Source organism: Boleophthalmus pectinirostris, unplaced genomic scaffold, assembly GCF_026225935.1.
Source record: "Boleophthalmus pectinirostris isolate CB_2022bp ecotype Guang Dong unplaced genomic scaffold, ASM2622593v1 HiC_scaffold_2825, whole genome shotgun sequence".
Taxonomy (NCBI): domain Eukaryota; kingdom Metazoa; phylum Chordata; class Actinopteri; order Gobiiformes; family Gobiidae; genus Boleophthalmus; species Boleophthalmus pectinirostris.
The window spans coordinates 1,593,353-1,608,330 of record NW_026571290.1 but is presented as its reverse complement, the minus strand read 5'-3'; the positions used below and the strand labels follow the sequence as shown (position 1 = coordinate 1,608,330).

Sequence of the window (14,978 nt, the reverse complement as noted above, 5' to 3'; positions counted from 1 at the left end):
TAAAATAGAGTCCCGCGGTCACTTCCGTTGTGGCTTTTTAATGTGTTGTGGCTTTTTGTTGTGTTATTGCTAGGGCCGGGCATGTTAACGCTTTACTTTTGCGATAACTAATTAAGTCATTAATGCTGACAATTATTTTAACGCCATTTATTATTTATTTATTTATTTATTGTAAACATCTGTTTCTCATTGGCTTTTATTTTGAAAAAGTCCACTGCGAGCGTTTCTTTAAAGGTTGTATGGAGGATTTTTATTTTAGTTTCAAATTGTCAGTGAAAGTTTAAAATACCATTACAGAGATGCAGCAGTCTTGTAATTATGATGACAAAAAAAAAAAAAAAGAATGAAAATCTATCAACTGTGGATGTCGTGAGGCCAGATAAACATCAGCCAATAGATAACGAGGCTGCCTCATTTTCTATTGGCTGTTAGGTTGTCAAACAAACTCCCTATGTTTCTAGTGTAACTAACTCGTCGGCGCTGGGATTATGTGGTTTATGCAGCGGTTCTTAGAGGCTTTTTCAAACTGTAGCTTCCTCACAATTCGCACAAAGTTTATTGTGATGACGGACGAGAATCCACGACCAGTTCGCTGCAAAAGAAAAGTCAGTTTTTGAGGTCGCTGAAAGAAGAAGAGAAGTAGAAAAGGAGTGAAGACAAACTGAGGTGATTCTTGGAGATTCCTTCCAGCGATGGTGCGACCGAAGCAGATGAAGGATCTAAAAACTGACACGTCGATCGATAAATTACTTCTAGACGGGAAACTTCAACAGTGATTCTGAACACGCACTGGATGTAAACAAATGTGATTTTTAGAGTAAAGAGGCGAGAGGAGGTGTTTCTACTGAGGAGCTGTGGAGGAGGAAGGTCGTGTCACTCACGCACAACATTTGAAAAAGGACTGTTGCTGTATTTCTTTTCCCTTAAAAAATCCTCTATACAATCTTTAAGTTTAATGTCTTTTCTTTACACTTTTTTCACTTTTTTTCTGACCACATGAGATGCAACATGTCCAAGCCTCCGCGAGCCGCGGGTTCAGCCGCAGGCTCCGGCTCCGGTCGGACCAGCTGTGAACTCTGAGCTGAGGTTATTTGTTTAGTTCAGCGCTGCAGGGGGAGTCACTGATTTACCCAGATACAACTGGAAGAAAAACTGTGATTGGTCCATTTCCATTCCATTATATTAACCCTTTGTTTCCCAAGAAATATCAGTCCAAGTTTATAACACTGATTTAGAAATTATTACTAGTGTCGTGTTTATTACTCACTGCAAAAAAAATATTCCAAAAATATATCAGTAGTACAAAAGGCCATTCAATATTTTTTCTTGAGCCTTCACTGAAGACCATGAAGACTCTGAGGTTCCGATGTGAAAGAAATGCTGTTTGCACAAAAAATGTTTGACTCTTTCATTTACATTTACAATGAAAGTGCAGCTATACTCTACTTTTTAATTCATTAATTGGTTTTGCGTAGAACATGTGATTAATTGTGATTAATCGCTCGAACTCGTGGGATTAATCACGTTTAATTTTTAAAATTTTTGCCCAGCCCTAGTTGTCGCATTTGTATTTGTTGCAGTGTTTGCGTTTATTGTGACCCCTCTTGGCTTCCATAGTAATGCATAAAAAAAACAAAAAACAAAAACACTGTCTAAACTGTTCTCGTATTCACAATAAGTCACAATAGTTGAAACAGTTGGGTGATTCCGGCGTCCACACGTCCACATCCCTCTGTCATGATCCGGGTCAGGGCCGTTACTGTTCCCTGGGGTTCAGTTCACTGATGATTCGGGTCTCGGTGAAAGCTCGGACGCCGTCCCACACGGACCCGGACAGGTTCAGCCCGATGGCGAGGTTCCTCCCACTGAGAAAGGTTTGTATGTTCCCCGTTAAAACCGCGAGTCGTCCTCAGCTCAGCTTATCTCCATGAAACCATCACAAAACAGCAGCAGGTTGTGAAGAAAACACCTGAACAGTTTTGGGCGACGTCTTCGGTGCTTGAGTGAAGAAATGTTTGTCCTGAGGAGAAACTGATGCTTGACGATCTGATGGAAAATGAAGGTTCAGAGGTTCCACCAAAGCCACGAGACAAAACCTTAGAAGCTCTCGAAGCGTATTCAAGATTTTAACTGTGTTGTCTGAGTTTTTTCAAAGTTCAGAGCTGAAGACGTCTGTGTTTTTCCTCAGGGCGAGGTTTGAGCTGCTCTGCTCCTCCCTCTTCAACAAAAGCATCCAGCCAATCAGAACGCTGCTGGACGAGGCGGGACTGAGCTGCTCCGACATCAACCAGGTACCAGGGCAGTGTGGGAGGGCATCTGACACATGACACCACATCTGGGAGGGCATCTGACACATGACACCACATCTGGGAGGGCATCTGACACACCACGCCACATCTGGGAGGGCATCTGACACATGACACCACATCTGGGAGGGCATCTGACTCACCACGCCACATCTGGGAGGGCATCTGACGCACCACGCCACATCTGGGAGGGCATCTGACACATGACGCCACATCTGGGAGGGCATCTGACACATGACACCACATCTGGGAGGGCATCTGACACACCACGCCACATCTGGGAGGGCATCTGACACATGACACCACATCTGGGAGGGCATCTGACACACCACGCCACATCTGGGAGGGCATCTGACACATGACACCACATCTGGGAGGGCATCTGACACACCACATCTGGGAGGGCATCTGACTCACCACGCCACATCTGGGAGGGCATCTGACACATGACGCCACATCTGGGAGGGCATCTGACACACCACGCCACATCTGGGAGGGCATCTGACACACCACGCCACATCTGGGAGGGCATCTGACACACCACATCTGGGAGGGCATCTGACACATGACGCCACATCTGGGAGGGCATCTGACACATGACACCACATCTGGGAGGGCATCTGACGCACCACGCCACATCTGGGAGGGCATCTGACACATGACGCCACATCTGGGAGGGCATCTGACACATGACGCCACATCTGGGAGGGCATCTGACACACCACGCCACATCTGGGAGGGCATCTGACACACCACGCCACATCTGGGAGGGCATCTGACACATGACGCCACACATCTGGGAGGGCATCTGACACATGACGCCACATCTGGGAGGGCATCTGACACACCACGCCACATCTGACATCTGACCACATCTGGGAGGGCATCTGACACATGACGCCACATCTGGGAGGGCATCTGACACATGACGCCACATCTGGGAGGGCATCTGACGCACCAACGCCACATCTGGGAGGGCATCTGACACACGACGACGCCACATCTGGGAGGGCATCTGACGCACCACGCCACATCTGGGAGGGCATCTGACGCACCACGCCACATCTGGGAGGGCATCTGACACATGACGCCACATCTGGGAGGGCGTCTGACACATGACGCCACATCTGGGAGGGCATCTGACGCACCACGCCACATCTGGGAGGGCATCTGACACACGCCACATCTGGGAGGGCATCTGACACATCCACGCCACATCTGGGAGGGCATCTGACACATGACGCCACATCTGGGAGGGCATCTGACACATGACACACATCTGGGAGGGCATCTGACACACCACACCACATCTGGGAGGGCATCTGACACACCACACCACATCTGGGAGGGCATCTGACACATGACGCCACATCTGGGAGGGCATCTGACACACCACGCCACATCTGGGAGGGCATCTGACACATGACGCCACATCTGGGAGGGCATCTGACACATGACGCCACATCTGGGAGGGCATCTGACACATGACACCACATCTGGGAGGGCATCTGACTCACCACGCCACATCTGGAGGGCATCTGACACATGACAACCATCTGGAGGGCATCTGACACACGGCACACATGGGAGGCATCTGACACACCACGCCACATCTGGGAGGGCATCTGACACACCACGCCACATCTGGGAGGCATCTGACACACGACGCCACATCTGGGAGGGCATCTGACACACCACGCCACATCTGGGAGGGCATCTGACACACGCCACATCTGGGAGGGCATCTGACACATGACGCCACATCTGGGAGGGCATCTGACACACGCCACATCTGGGAGGGCATCTGACACATGACACCACAGCTGGGAGGGCTGATCTGGGAGGGCATCTGACACATGACGCCACATCTGGGAGGGCATCTGACACATGACCCACATGTCTGACACACACGCCACATCTGGGAGGGCATCTGACACACCACGCCACATCTGGGAGGGCATCTGACACATGACACCACATCTGGGAGGGCATCTGACACACATGACACCACATCTGGGAGGGCATCTGACACATGACACCCACATCTGGGAGGGCATCTGACACCACGCCACATCTGGGAGGGCATCTGACACACATGACACACACATCTGGGAGGGCATCTGACACACCACGCCACATCTGGGAGGGCATCTGACACATGACGCCACATCTGGGAGGGCATCTGACACACCGCACCACATCTGGGAGGGCATCTGACACACCACGCCACATCTGGGAGGGCATCTGACACACCACGCCACATCTGGGAAGGCATCTGACACATGACACCACAGCTGGGAGGGCATCTGACACACCGCACCACATCTGGGAGGGCATCTGACACATGACACCACATCTGGGAGGGCATCTGACACATGACACCACATCTGGGAGGGCATCTGACACACCACGCCACATCTGGGAGGGCATCTGACACATGACGCCACATCTGGGAGGGCATCTGACACATGACGCCACATCTGGGAGGGCATCTGACACATGACGCCACATCTGGGAGGGCATCTGACACATGACGCCACATCTGGGAGGGCATCTGACACATGACACCACATCTGGGAGGGCATCTGACACATGACACCACATCTGGGAGGGCATCTGACACATGACGCCACATCTGGGAGGGCATCTGACACATGACGCCACATCTGGGAGGGCATCTGACACACCGCACCACATCTGGGAGGGCATCTGACACATGACACCACATCTGGGAGGGCATCTGACACATGACGCCACATCTGGAGGGCATCTGACACACGCCACATCTGGGAGGGCATCTGACACATGACACATCTGGAGGGCATCTGACACATGACACATGACATCTGACACATGACGCCACATCTGGGAGGGCATCTGACACATGACACGCACACATCTGGGAGGGCATCTGACACATGACACCACATCTGGGAGGGCATCTGACACATGACGCCACATCTGGGAGGCATCTGACACACCGCACCACATCTGGGAGGGCATCTGACACATGACACCACACATCTGGGAGGGCATCTGACACATGACACCCACATCTGGGAGGGCATCTGACACATGACACCACATCTGGGAGGGCATCTGACACACCACGCCACATCTGGGAGGGCATCTGACACACCACGCCACATCTGGGAGGGCATCTGACACACCACGCCACATCTGGGAGGGCATCTGACGCACCACGCCACATCTGGGAGGGCATCTGACACACCACGCCACATCTGGGAGGGCATCTGACACATGACACCACATCTGGGAGGGCATCTGACACATGACACCACATCTGGGAGGGCATCTGACTCACCACGCCACATCTGGGAGGGCATCTGACTCACCACGCCACATCTGGGAGGGCGTCTGACACATGACACCACATCTGGGAGGGCATCTGACACACCACGCCACATCTGGGAGGGCATCTGACACATGACACCACATCTGGGAGGGCATCTGACACATGACACCACATCTGGGAGGGCATCTGACTCACCACGCCACATCTGGGAGGGCATCTGACACATGACGCCACATCTGGGAGGGCGTCTGACACATGACACCACATCTGGGAGGGCATCTGACGCACCACGCCACATCTGGGAGGGCATCTGACACATGACACATCCTGTTAAACTTTGACAGTATGATTTTTTTATTCTGAGATGCGTCTGCTCCTCGTCCAGTAAACGTCCATCTGATGTAAAATAACTTTAGTTTAGTTTAGTCCTGGTTTAGTCCTGGTTTAGACCTGGTTTAGACCTGGTTTAGACCTGGTTTAGACCTGGTTTAGACCTGGTTTTAGACCTGGTTTAGATCTAATTTAGATCTAATTTAGACCTGGTTTAGACCTGCTGTAGTCCTGGTTTAGTCCTGTTTTAGATCTAGTTTAGTCCTGTTTTAGTCCTGTTTTAGACCTGGTTAGTCCTGGTTTTAGACCTGGTTTAGATCTAGTTTAGACCTGGTTTTAGTCCTGCTGTAGTCCTGTTGTAGTCCTGGTTTAGTCCTGGTTTTAGACCTGGTTTAGATCTAATTTAGACCTGGTTTAGATCTAGTATAGATCTAGTTTAGACCTGATTTTAGTCCTGCTGTAGTCCTGGTTTAGTCCTGGTTCAATCCTGGTTTTAGATCTGGTTTAAGATCTAGTTTAGACCTGGTTTAGATCTAGTTTAGACTGCTTTTAGTCCTGTTGTAGTCCTGGTTTAGTCCTGGTTTAGTCCTGGTTTAGTCCTGGGAATGAGTGGAATTACGGGGGAAGGAAAAAAAAAAAAGGGGGATTTAGCTGAAAATGTGAAAACAGTAAAATCCCGCCATCTAATCCATTTATTACTCCTCAACACTGACCAGAAGTTTGGGCGACAATTTGCAAATTATTTTCTGTGCTCTGTCCTTGTTTTAAATATAAATAAATAAATAAATAAATAATAATAATGTGACGCACAGAGATGCAGAGTGAACGGTATGTGACTAAAACGGAGACTGGGAGGGCATCTGGCGCAGAGGAGGCGGTAGTTCTTGTTTAGTTTGAGGAGGACTCGAGTGCTCCTTTTTCACAATGTCCTCTTGAAAACAATTACAAACCAGGACAAAGGGACACAAAAGGACACGGGACAAAAGGACGGCGGCGTGGACAGTATGGACATTTTGGAGCTTATTCAACAAACATGAGTCATACTGTTCTTATTTATACAAACTAAACTAATTATCTTTAAATATTTGTCTCAAGAATTTCCCGTGTGGATCAATAAAGTTCGTCTAAGTTTAAGTCTGAGTACCTCCACTGCTCTTTTTTTTTTTTTTTTTCTTTTTTTTAAACGTTTTACATTTTTATTCGACTTTTCTCCTGAGCTCGACGAGGACTGAGGGAGCTCCAGTCAAATGAAGCTCACTGAGGCCTGGACGGGACATCTGGGAGGGCATCTGACAGTTTGAACGGAGTCTTCAAATGGTCTGAAACTCATTTTATTTGGTGTCGTGTCGGTCGTAGGTGGTGCTGTGCGGGGGGTCGGCCCGGATCCCGCGGCTGCAGCAGATGATCCAGGAGCTGTTTCCAGAGGTACGTTTTATTTTACCAGTTCATTAGTCAAACCTCAGCAGCTCAGATCTTTGTATCGTAACAAAAACAACAACAACAACAACATAGAGCTGCTCGATTATGGGAAAAAAATCACAATCACGATTATTTTGAAGTCATCAGCGCAGCATTCATGTGGACTACAGGCTTCATTTATTTAGTTCCATTGTTGAAAATGTGACCAAATGTTTAATTTCCTTTCACTGTTTAGACCAGGAGAGTCAAACTCATTTTGTTCCGGGGGCCGTATCCAACCGACTTTGATCCCAAAGGGGCCGGATCAGAAAACTCATGTCATATAAACCCCAAAAATAACAATAAGTTCAAATATTTGTGCAGAGAAACACAAATCTATTACAGAAATCTTTTTTAATTGATGAATTCTTTCTTTTACAAAATATTATAATATTATGAATGACCTGAAACTTTAAGAAAAATACAATTTCAACACAAAGTTTTAACATGAACTTGTATAAACAGGAATAAGTCAATTTTTGTTGTAAAATCCTGCACTCGGCTCCACTTTTCTCATGTTGGACATTTTTCTGATGAGGGTGTCACGGTCAACAGTCAAAACGATCGTCCTTTAAGAGCGTTTGGAAAGAGACAAGTCTTCATTTGTGCTGCTCTGGTGGGAGGGGCCACGTACAGAGACGCTGGAGACGCTGCTGTGATAAACACCACAGAAAATTAACACGATTTTAATTGAAAATATCATTAAAATATTTTTGTAGAAAATCAGCCGAGGGCCATATTAAACGTCTTGGAGGGCCGGATCTGGCCCCCGGGCCGTATGTTTGACACCTGTGGTTTAGAGCCATTTATGTGTTTTCTGCATTTCTTACATAAACACCCGACCAGATTCAAATACAGGATTATTATAGTATTATATATTCTGTCTGGGAACCTGCTGGAAATACAGTTACAATTCTGCCAAAAAAAAAAAAAATTGAAATCATGATTATTCAAATGATTTTTTGTTGTTGTTACATGATGCATTTATTCAGCATTTCTCTGTCAAAAAAAAAACAAAACACTTTGTTATTGATCATTTATGCAAAACTTTCAAATTGATAATAAAAAGTAGAAAAGCAGTCAGAGAGCGCAGACCTCCGCCAAGGACGACCCCCATTTTTAATATAAACTGCGATAAAATCAGTCTTCTGGATCAGATCCGGATCAGCCTTTGGAATATGAAAGAGGATCCCATTGTCCATCCCTGAGTCAAATTTCATGGGGTTTGGTCAATAATTAACCCAGATATTGACAAACTAAATTTTTGGCCCCATTTACCACAATGTTAACTAAAATTTCAAAGTGATCCAGAATCCAGGATTTCTTCCGGATCAGCCCCAAAATGAAATCAGTTCTTCCTTTTCACATTTCCAACAAATCCTGAAAATTTCATCAAAATCGGTCCATAACTTTTTGAGTTATGTTGCTAACAGACAGACAGACAGAGGGAGGGAGGGAGACCAGACAGACCCACCCACCGTCCCTCCTTCCCTCCCTCCCTCCCTCCCTCCCTCCTTGGCGGAGGTAATAATCTCCATATATGAACCTTAGAGCAGTTTTGTGATGTACAAAACATCAAATGATTAAAATAAACTTTGAACATGAAATAAGGCAGAAAAACATAAACGTGTCCAAAATAAAGACATATCCAGCTCTTCTACAATCTCTTTATTTAAAACATAAAATAAATCCTTATTTATGTAAAAAATATCCCTTTAAGCTTTAATATTTTCAACTCGATTATGAGTTTGGAAATCGATTGACACACAAATCGAAAACGCGATAAAAATTCAATGATTTTTTACAACATGTCACCAGTATTGACAAGTAACACAGTCAATTCTGAGAAGCAAAACGTTCAGTCCCAGTGAAAAATCGAGAGCTCGATAGATCACAAACTCTACTTTACTCTGCTGGTCCTGCTTTAGTCCTGCTTTAGTCCTGCTTTAGTCCTGCTTTAGTCCTGCTTTAGTCCTGCTTTAGTCCTGCTTTAGTCCTGGCTTAGTCCTGCTTTAGTCCTGCTTTAGTCCTGCTTTAGTCCTGCTTTAGTCCTGCTTTAGTCCTGCTTTAGTCCTTAGTCCTGCTTTAGTCCTGGCTTAGTCCTGCTTTAGACCTCTTTCAGTCCTGTTTTAAACCAAAATGCACATTCTTTCCTTAACATTTCAAACTGAAACTTGAGTTAAATCAGGAGAGAAAAGCACAGACATGAGTTTGTGACTCACAGATGTCAGATCCTTGTCGCTGCGCAGAGTCACTCCCCAACCAACCAACACATGATCGGTCGATGTTCTCAGGACGAGCCGACGGCTGAATCAGAGTTTTGCCAGAGTTGGTGCCATTTTCAGATCACATATGCACTTACTTAAATAATAAAACGTCCTTTGCAAAGAACAAAACGTGACTTGGACGACTCCAAACCCGTTCTGAAACTCATTTGAGCCGTTCTGTCTGTGGTAAATGTGACTGACCTGTGCTCGTCTGAAACACACTAAATAGATTTTTCCCATTATTGTGTGTCCTTCTTTCCGATCTGTGTCCGTGCTGGTCCTGGTCTGGTCCTGGTCTGGTCTGGTCCTGCAGGTGGCGCTGCTCAGCTCGTCTCCCCCGGACGAGGTGATCGCGGTGGGGGCGGCGCTCCAGGCCGCGCTCCTGGTCAACCGCGACAGTCTGGAGCTGGACGAGGACTCTGTGGCTGTGGACGTGTCGGCATCAGATATACTGCTCAAGGTCTGGACCGTTTAGACCGGGTTTAGTCTGGGTTTAGACCGGGTTTAGTCTGGGTTTAGACCAGGTTTAGTCTGGGTTTAGACCTGTTTCAGCCCTCTTTTAGTCCTCTTTTAGTCTTGTTTTAGTCTTTTTTTTAGTCCTGTTTTAGTCCTGGTTTTATCCTGGTTTTGTCCTGGTTTAAGTCCTGTTTCAGATCTGTTTCAGTCCTGTTTCAGTCCTGGTTTAGTCCTGTTTCAGTCCTGTTTCAGTCCTGCTTTAGTCCTGTTTTAGTCCTGTTTCAGTCTGTTTCAGTCCTGCTTTAGTCCTGTTTCAGTCCTGTTTCAGTCCTGTTTTAGTCCTGTTTCAGTCCTGTTTCAGTCCTGTTTTCAGTCTGTTTCAGTCCTGTTTTAGTCCTGTTTCAGTCCTGTTTCAGTCCTGTTTCAGTCCTGTTTTAGTCCTGTTTAGTCCTGTTTCAGTCCTGTTTCAGTCCTGTTTCAGTCCTGTTTCAGTCCTGTTTCAGTCCTGTTTCAGTCCTGTTTTAGTCCTGTTTCAGTCAGTCCTGTTTCAGTCTGTTTCAGTCCTGTTTCAGTCCTGTTTCAGTCCTGTTTCAGTCCTGTTTCAGTCCTGTTTCAGTCCTGTTTCAGTCCTGTTTCAGATCTGTTTCAGTCCTGTTTCAGTCCTGTTTCAGTCCTGTTTCAGATCTGTTTCAGTCCTGTTTTTCAGTCCTGTTTCAGTCCTGCTTTAGTCCTGTTTTAGTCCCGTTTTAAACCGTGTTGTATCTCCGTTTCATGCGCTGTAGGAGCTGGATGAGGCGGGCTCTCCGGTCTTTAACGTCCTCTTGGCGTCTGGGACCCCTCTTCCCGCCCGGAGACACCACGTCCTGCAGGGGCCCGGAGCTGTGAGCGGCCTGAGCCTGGAACTGTACCAGCGCCAGGGAGCGGAGCAACCGGAGAGACTGGCCAAGGTCACACACCACCAAACTGTCACCAAACCACCAAAAACCACCAAACTATCACCAAACCACCACCAAACTATCACCAAACCACCACCAAACCACCACCAAACCACCACCAAACTATCACCAAACTATCACCAAACTATCACCAAACTATCACCAAACTATCACCAAACTATCACCAAACCACCACCAAACCATCACCAAACTATCACCAAACTATCACCAAACCATCACCAAACCACCACCAAACTGTCACCAAACCACCACCACCAAACCATCACCAAACCACCACCAAACCACCACCAAACCATCACCAAACTATCACCAAACTATCACCAAACTACCACCACATCACCAAACTATCACCAAACTATCACCAAACTATCACCAAACTATCACCAACTATCACCAAACCATCACCAAACTATCACAAACCAAACTATCACCACCAAACTATCACCAAACCACACCAAACTATCACAAACTATCACCAAACTATCACAAACCATCACCAAACCACCACCAAACCACCACCAAACTATCACCAAACTATCACCAAACTATCACCAAACTATCACCAAACTATCACCAAACTATCACCAAACCATCACCAAACCACCACCAACCACCAAACTGTCACCAAACTCACTCACCAAACTATCACCAAACTATCACCAAACTATCACCAAACTAAACCATCACCAAACTATCACCACTATCACCAAAACTATCACCAAACCATCACCAAACCACCACCAAACCCCACCAAACTGTCACCAAACTATCCAAACTATCACCAAACTATCACCAAACTATCACCAAACCATCACCAAACTATCACCAAACCATCACCAAACCATCACCAAACCACCACCAAACTGTCACCAAACTATCACCAAACTATCACCAAACTATCACCAAACCACCATCACCAACCATCACCAAACCATCACCAAACCATCACCAAACCATCACAAACCATCACCACCACATCACCCACAAACCATCACCAAACCACCAAACCACCAAACCATCACCAAACCACCACCAAATCATCACCAAACTATCACCAAACTATCACCAAACTATCACCAAACCCACCAAACTATCACCAAACCAACACCAAACTATCACCAAACCATCACTCTAGATTCTAGATTCTAGATTCTAGATTCTAGATTCTAGATTCTGGATTCTGGATTGTGGATTCTGGTCTTGACTTTGTTGTTTTGTTGCAGATTGTTCTGAGAGACCTGCCGCCTCAAGAAGAGTCCCACGACATCGATACAGTGGTCACCATGAAGAGGTACTGACTCAGAGCACACAGTGTGTCCAAGGGTGAAGCTGCTGATGACAAAAAACAATATACACACATACACACGTATACACACGTATACACACATACACACATACACACGTATACACACGTATACACACATACACACGTATACACACATACACACGTATACACATACACACGTATACACACATACACACATACACACATATACACACGTATACACACACACGTATACACACGTATACACATACACACATACACACGTACACACATACACACGTATACACACGTATACACACATACACACATACACACGTATACACACACATACACACGTATACACACGTATACACACATACACACATACACACGTATACACACATACACACATACACACGTATACACACATACACACATACACACGTATACACACGTATACACACATACACACGTATACACACGTATACACACGTATACACACATACACACATATACACGTACACACACACATACACACGTATACACACATACACACGTATACACGTACACACACATACACACGTATACACACATACACATATACACACACGTGTACAGTCACACATGCGTATATACATTAGTGTGTGTGTATGTACATGTGTACACACACACACACACACACACACACACACACACACACACACACACACACACACACACACACACACACACACACACACACACACACACACACACACACACACACACACACACACACACACACACACACACACACACACACGTGTCTGGTCAAGTGGTAACGGAGGGAAACAGGGTCAGATTTTTGACATTCAAATGTCTCTTATTCAGAAACTAGAGGAACTATTGAAATAAGTAAAGTATCAGAATGTAGGAAAGAGTTACACTCCAACAGGGTCAAGTTAAACCTGTGAGATTCTTTCAAGATGTTGACAAAAAATGTAAAAACTCATGTCAATAAATCCAAACAGTGATAACTCTTGGTTCTCACTTACATATCCTTAACAAACTGTTTGAATATTTGCTTCATATAGTTTTCTACCATATGGTACAAGATTAGGTTGAAAAACCTCTGACTTTTTGACTCATGAGATTTTTTATTAAGAAAGGTCATGGTAACGGAGGGAAAAGTAACGGAGGGAAAATTGTACAAACAAGTAGAAGGTGCAGGATTTTACATCATTTGTCACTTTTTTCTTCTGAAAACTTTAATATTACTTCAAAATGAAAGAAACTATTTCTATAAAATATGTCAGTCCTTCCAAGAACATTTTTATCATTTTAAATATATATATTTTTTTTAATCCTGTCCCTTCATCAACAGTTCAAAGATGGAATAACACAAGATATGATGAAATACAAACATTTATTTACATGATTTGCAAGTCTGTGAAATTTGGGAAAGAATTTTTGTTCCATGTTTCATTCATGGTCTGTTTAAAACAGATGGAACTTTACAACCAAAAATGGAACAGAAAAAAGGTCAACAGTTTCATAAACTAGAGTAAATATGTATCTGTTCAATACATTTTTATATCAGATGAATTAACTTGAATTTTTGGCCTTGATGTTTATTTCTGCTTGACCAGGACCACACACACACACACACACACACACACACACGCACACACATGGACATATTACGTACTGTATACACACATATACATGTTTTGTGCGTTTGACGGGGTCGACTTCACGCAGCGGTGCTAAAGCTGCGGCTCGTGTTTCCCGTGTGTGCAGGGACGGCTCGGTGCACGTGAGCTGTGTGGAGCAGAGCAGTGGGCGCTCGGAGGCCGTCACCATCGCCGCCGCCGCCTCGTAACCATGGCGACGCTTTCGTTTACCGCAAGAACTCCAAACCTCTGCGACTTTACCCTTTTTTTTATTTACATCAATAAACATGAAATACCACCAAAAAAAAACCCTGTGTGAAGCCTCCTCTCTCTCTCCCGGCTGTGGAAACCTCTGTCTGAGTCTCTCCAACACAACGACGCAGGGAAATGGAAACGTGCTCTTTAAATCACTTTTGTGTGACGATCTTAAAACCTTTTTCGTTTTATTTATTCTGTCAGTGCGAATAAAACAAAAGTGAGATGATTTTTTTTCACCAAAACTTTGTGAATTTAAGGTACTGAAGAATCCAGTCAGGTCCAGCCACGGTCAGGGCATAGAGGAAGACTGATGTTCTAGACCAGGAGTGTCAAACTCATTTTGTTCCGGGGGTCGTATCCAACCCACTTTGATCCCAAAGTGTCCGGATCAGAAAACTCATGTCATATAAACCCCAAAAATAACAATAAGTTCAAATATTTGTGCAGAGAAACACAAATCTATTACAGAAATCTTTTTTAATTGATGAACTCTTTCTTATTATAATATTATATTATTATGAACAACCTGAAACTTTCAGAAAAATACAATTTCAACACAAAGTTTTAACATGAACTTGTATGTAAATAGAATAAGTTAATTTTTCTTGTAAAATCCTGCACTCGGCTCCACTTTTCTCATGTTGGACATTTTTCTGATGAGGGTGTCACGGTCAACAGTCAAAACGATCGTCCTTTAAGAGCGTTTGGAAAGAGA

The 14,978-nt window shown here is 45.3% G+C and overlaps 1 protein-coding gene across 1 annotated transcript in view; it reads left to right on the top strand.

Annotated features, from left to right (window-relative positions):
- Positions 1 to 14,314, top strand: part of hspa14 (heat shock protein 14) — a 32,542-nt gene extending 18,228 nt beyond the window's left edge. The window contains exons 13-18 of the mRNA XM_055159885.1: positions 2,189 to 2,291; positions 7,309 to 7,377; positions 9,991 to 10,137; positions 10,916 to 11,080; positions 12,313 to 12,380; positions 14,133 to 14,314. Coding sequence (XP_055015860.1) covers positions 2,189 to 2,291; positions 7,309 to 7,377; positions 9,991 to 10,137; positions 10,916 to 11,080; positions 12,313 to 12,380; positions 14,133 to 14,214 — 634 coding nt within the window. The 3' untranslated portion in view covers positions 14,215 to 14,314. The remainder of the gene's footprint in view (positions 1 to 2,188; positions 2,292 to 7,308; positions 7,378 to 9,990; positions 10,138 to 10,915; positions 11,081 to 12,312; positions 12,381 to 14,132) is intronic.
- Positions 14,315 to 14,978: the final 664 nt, after the last annotated feature.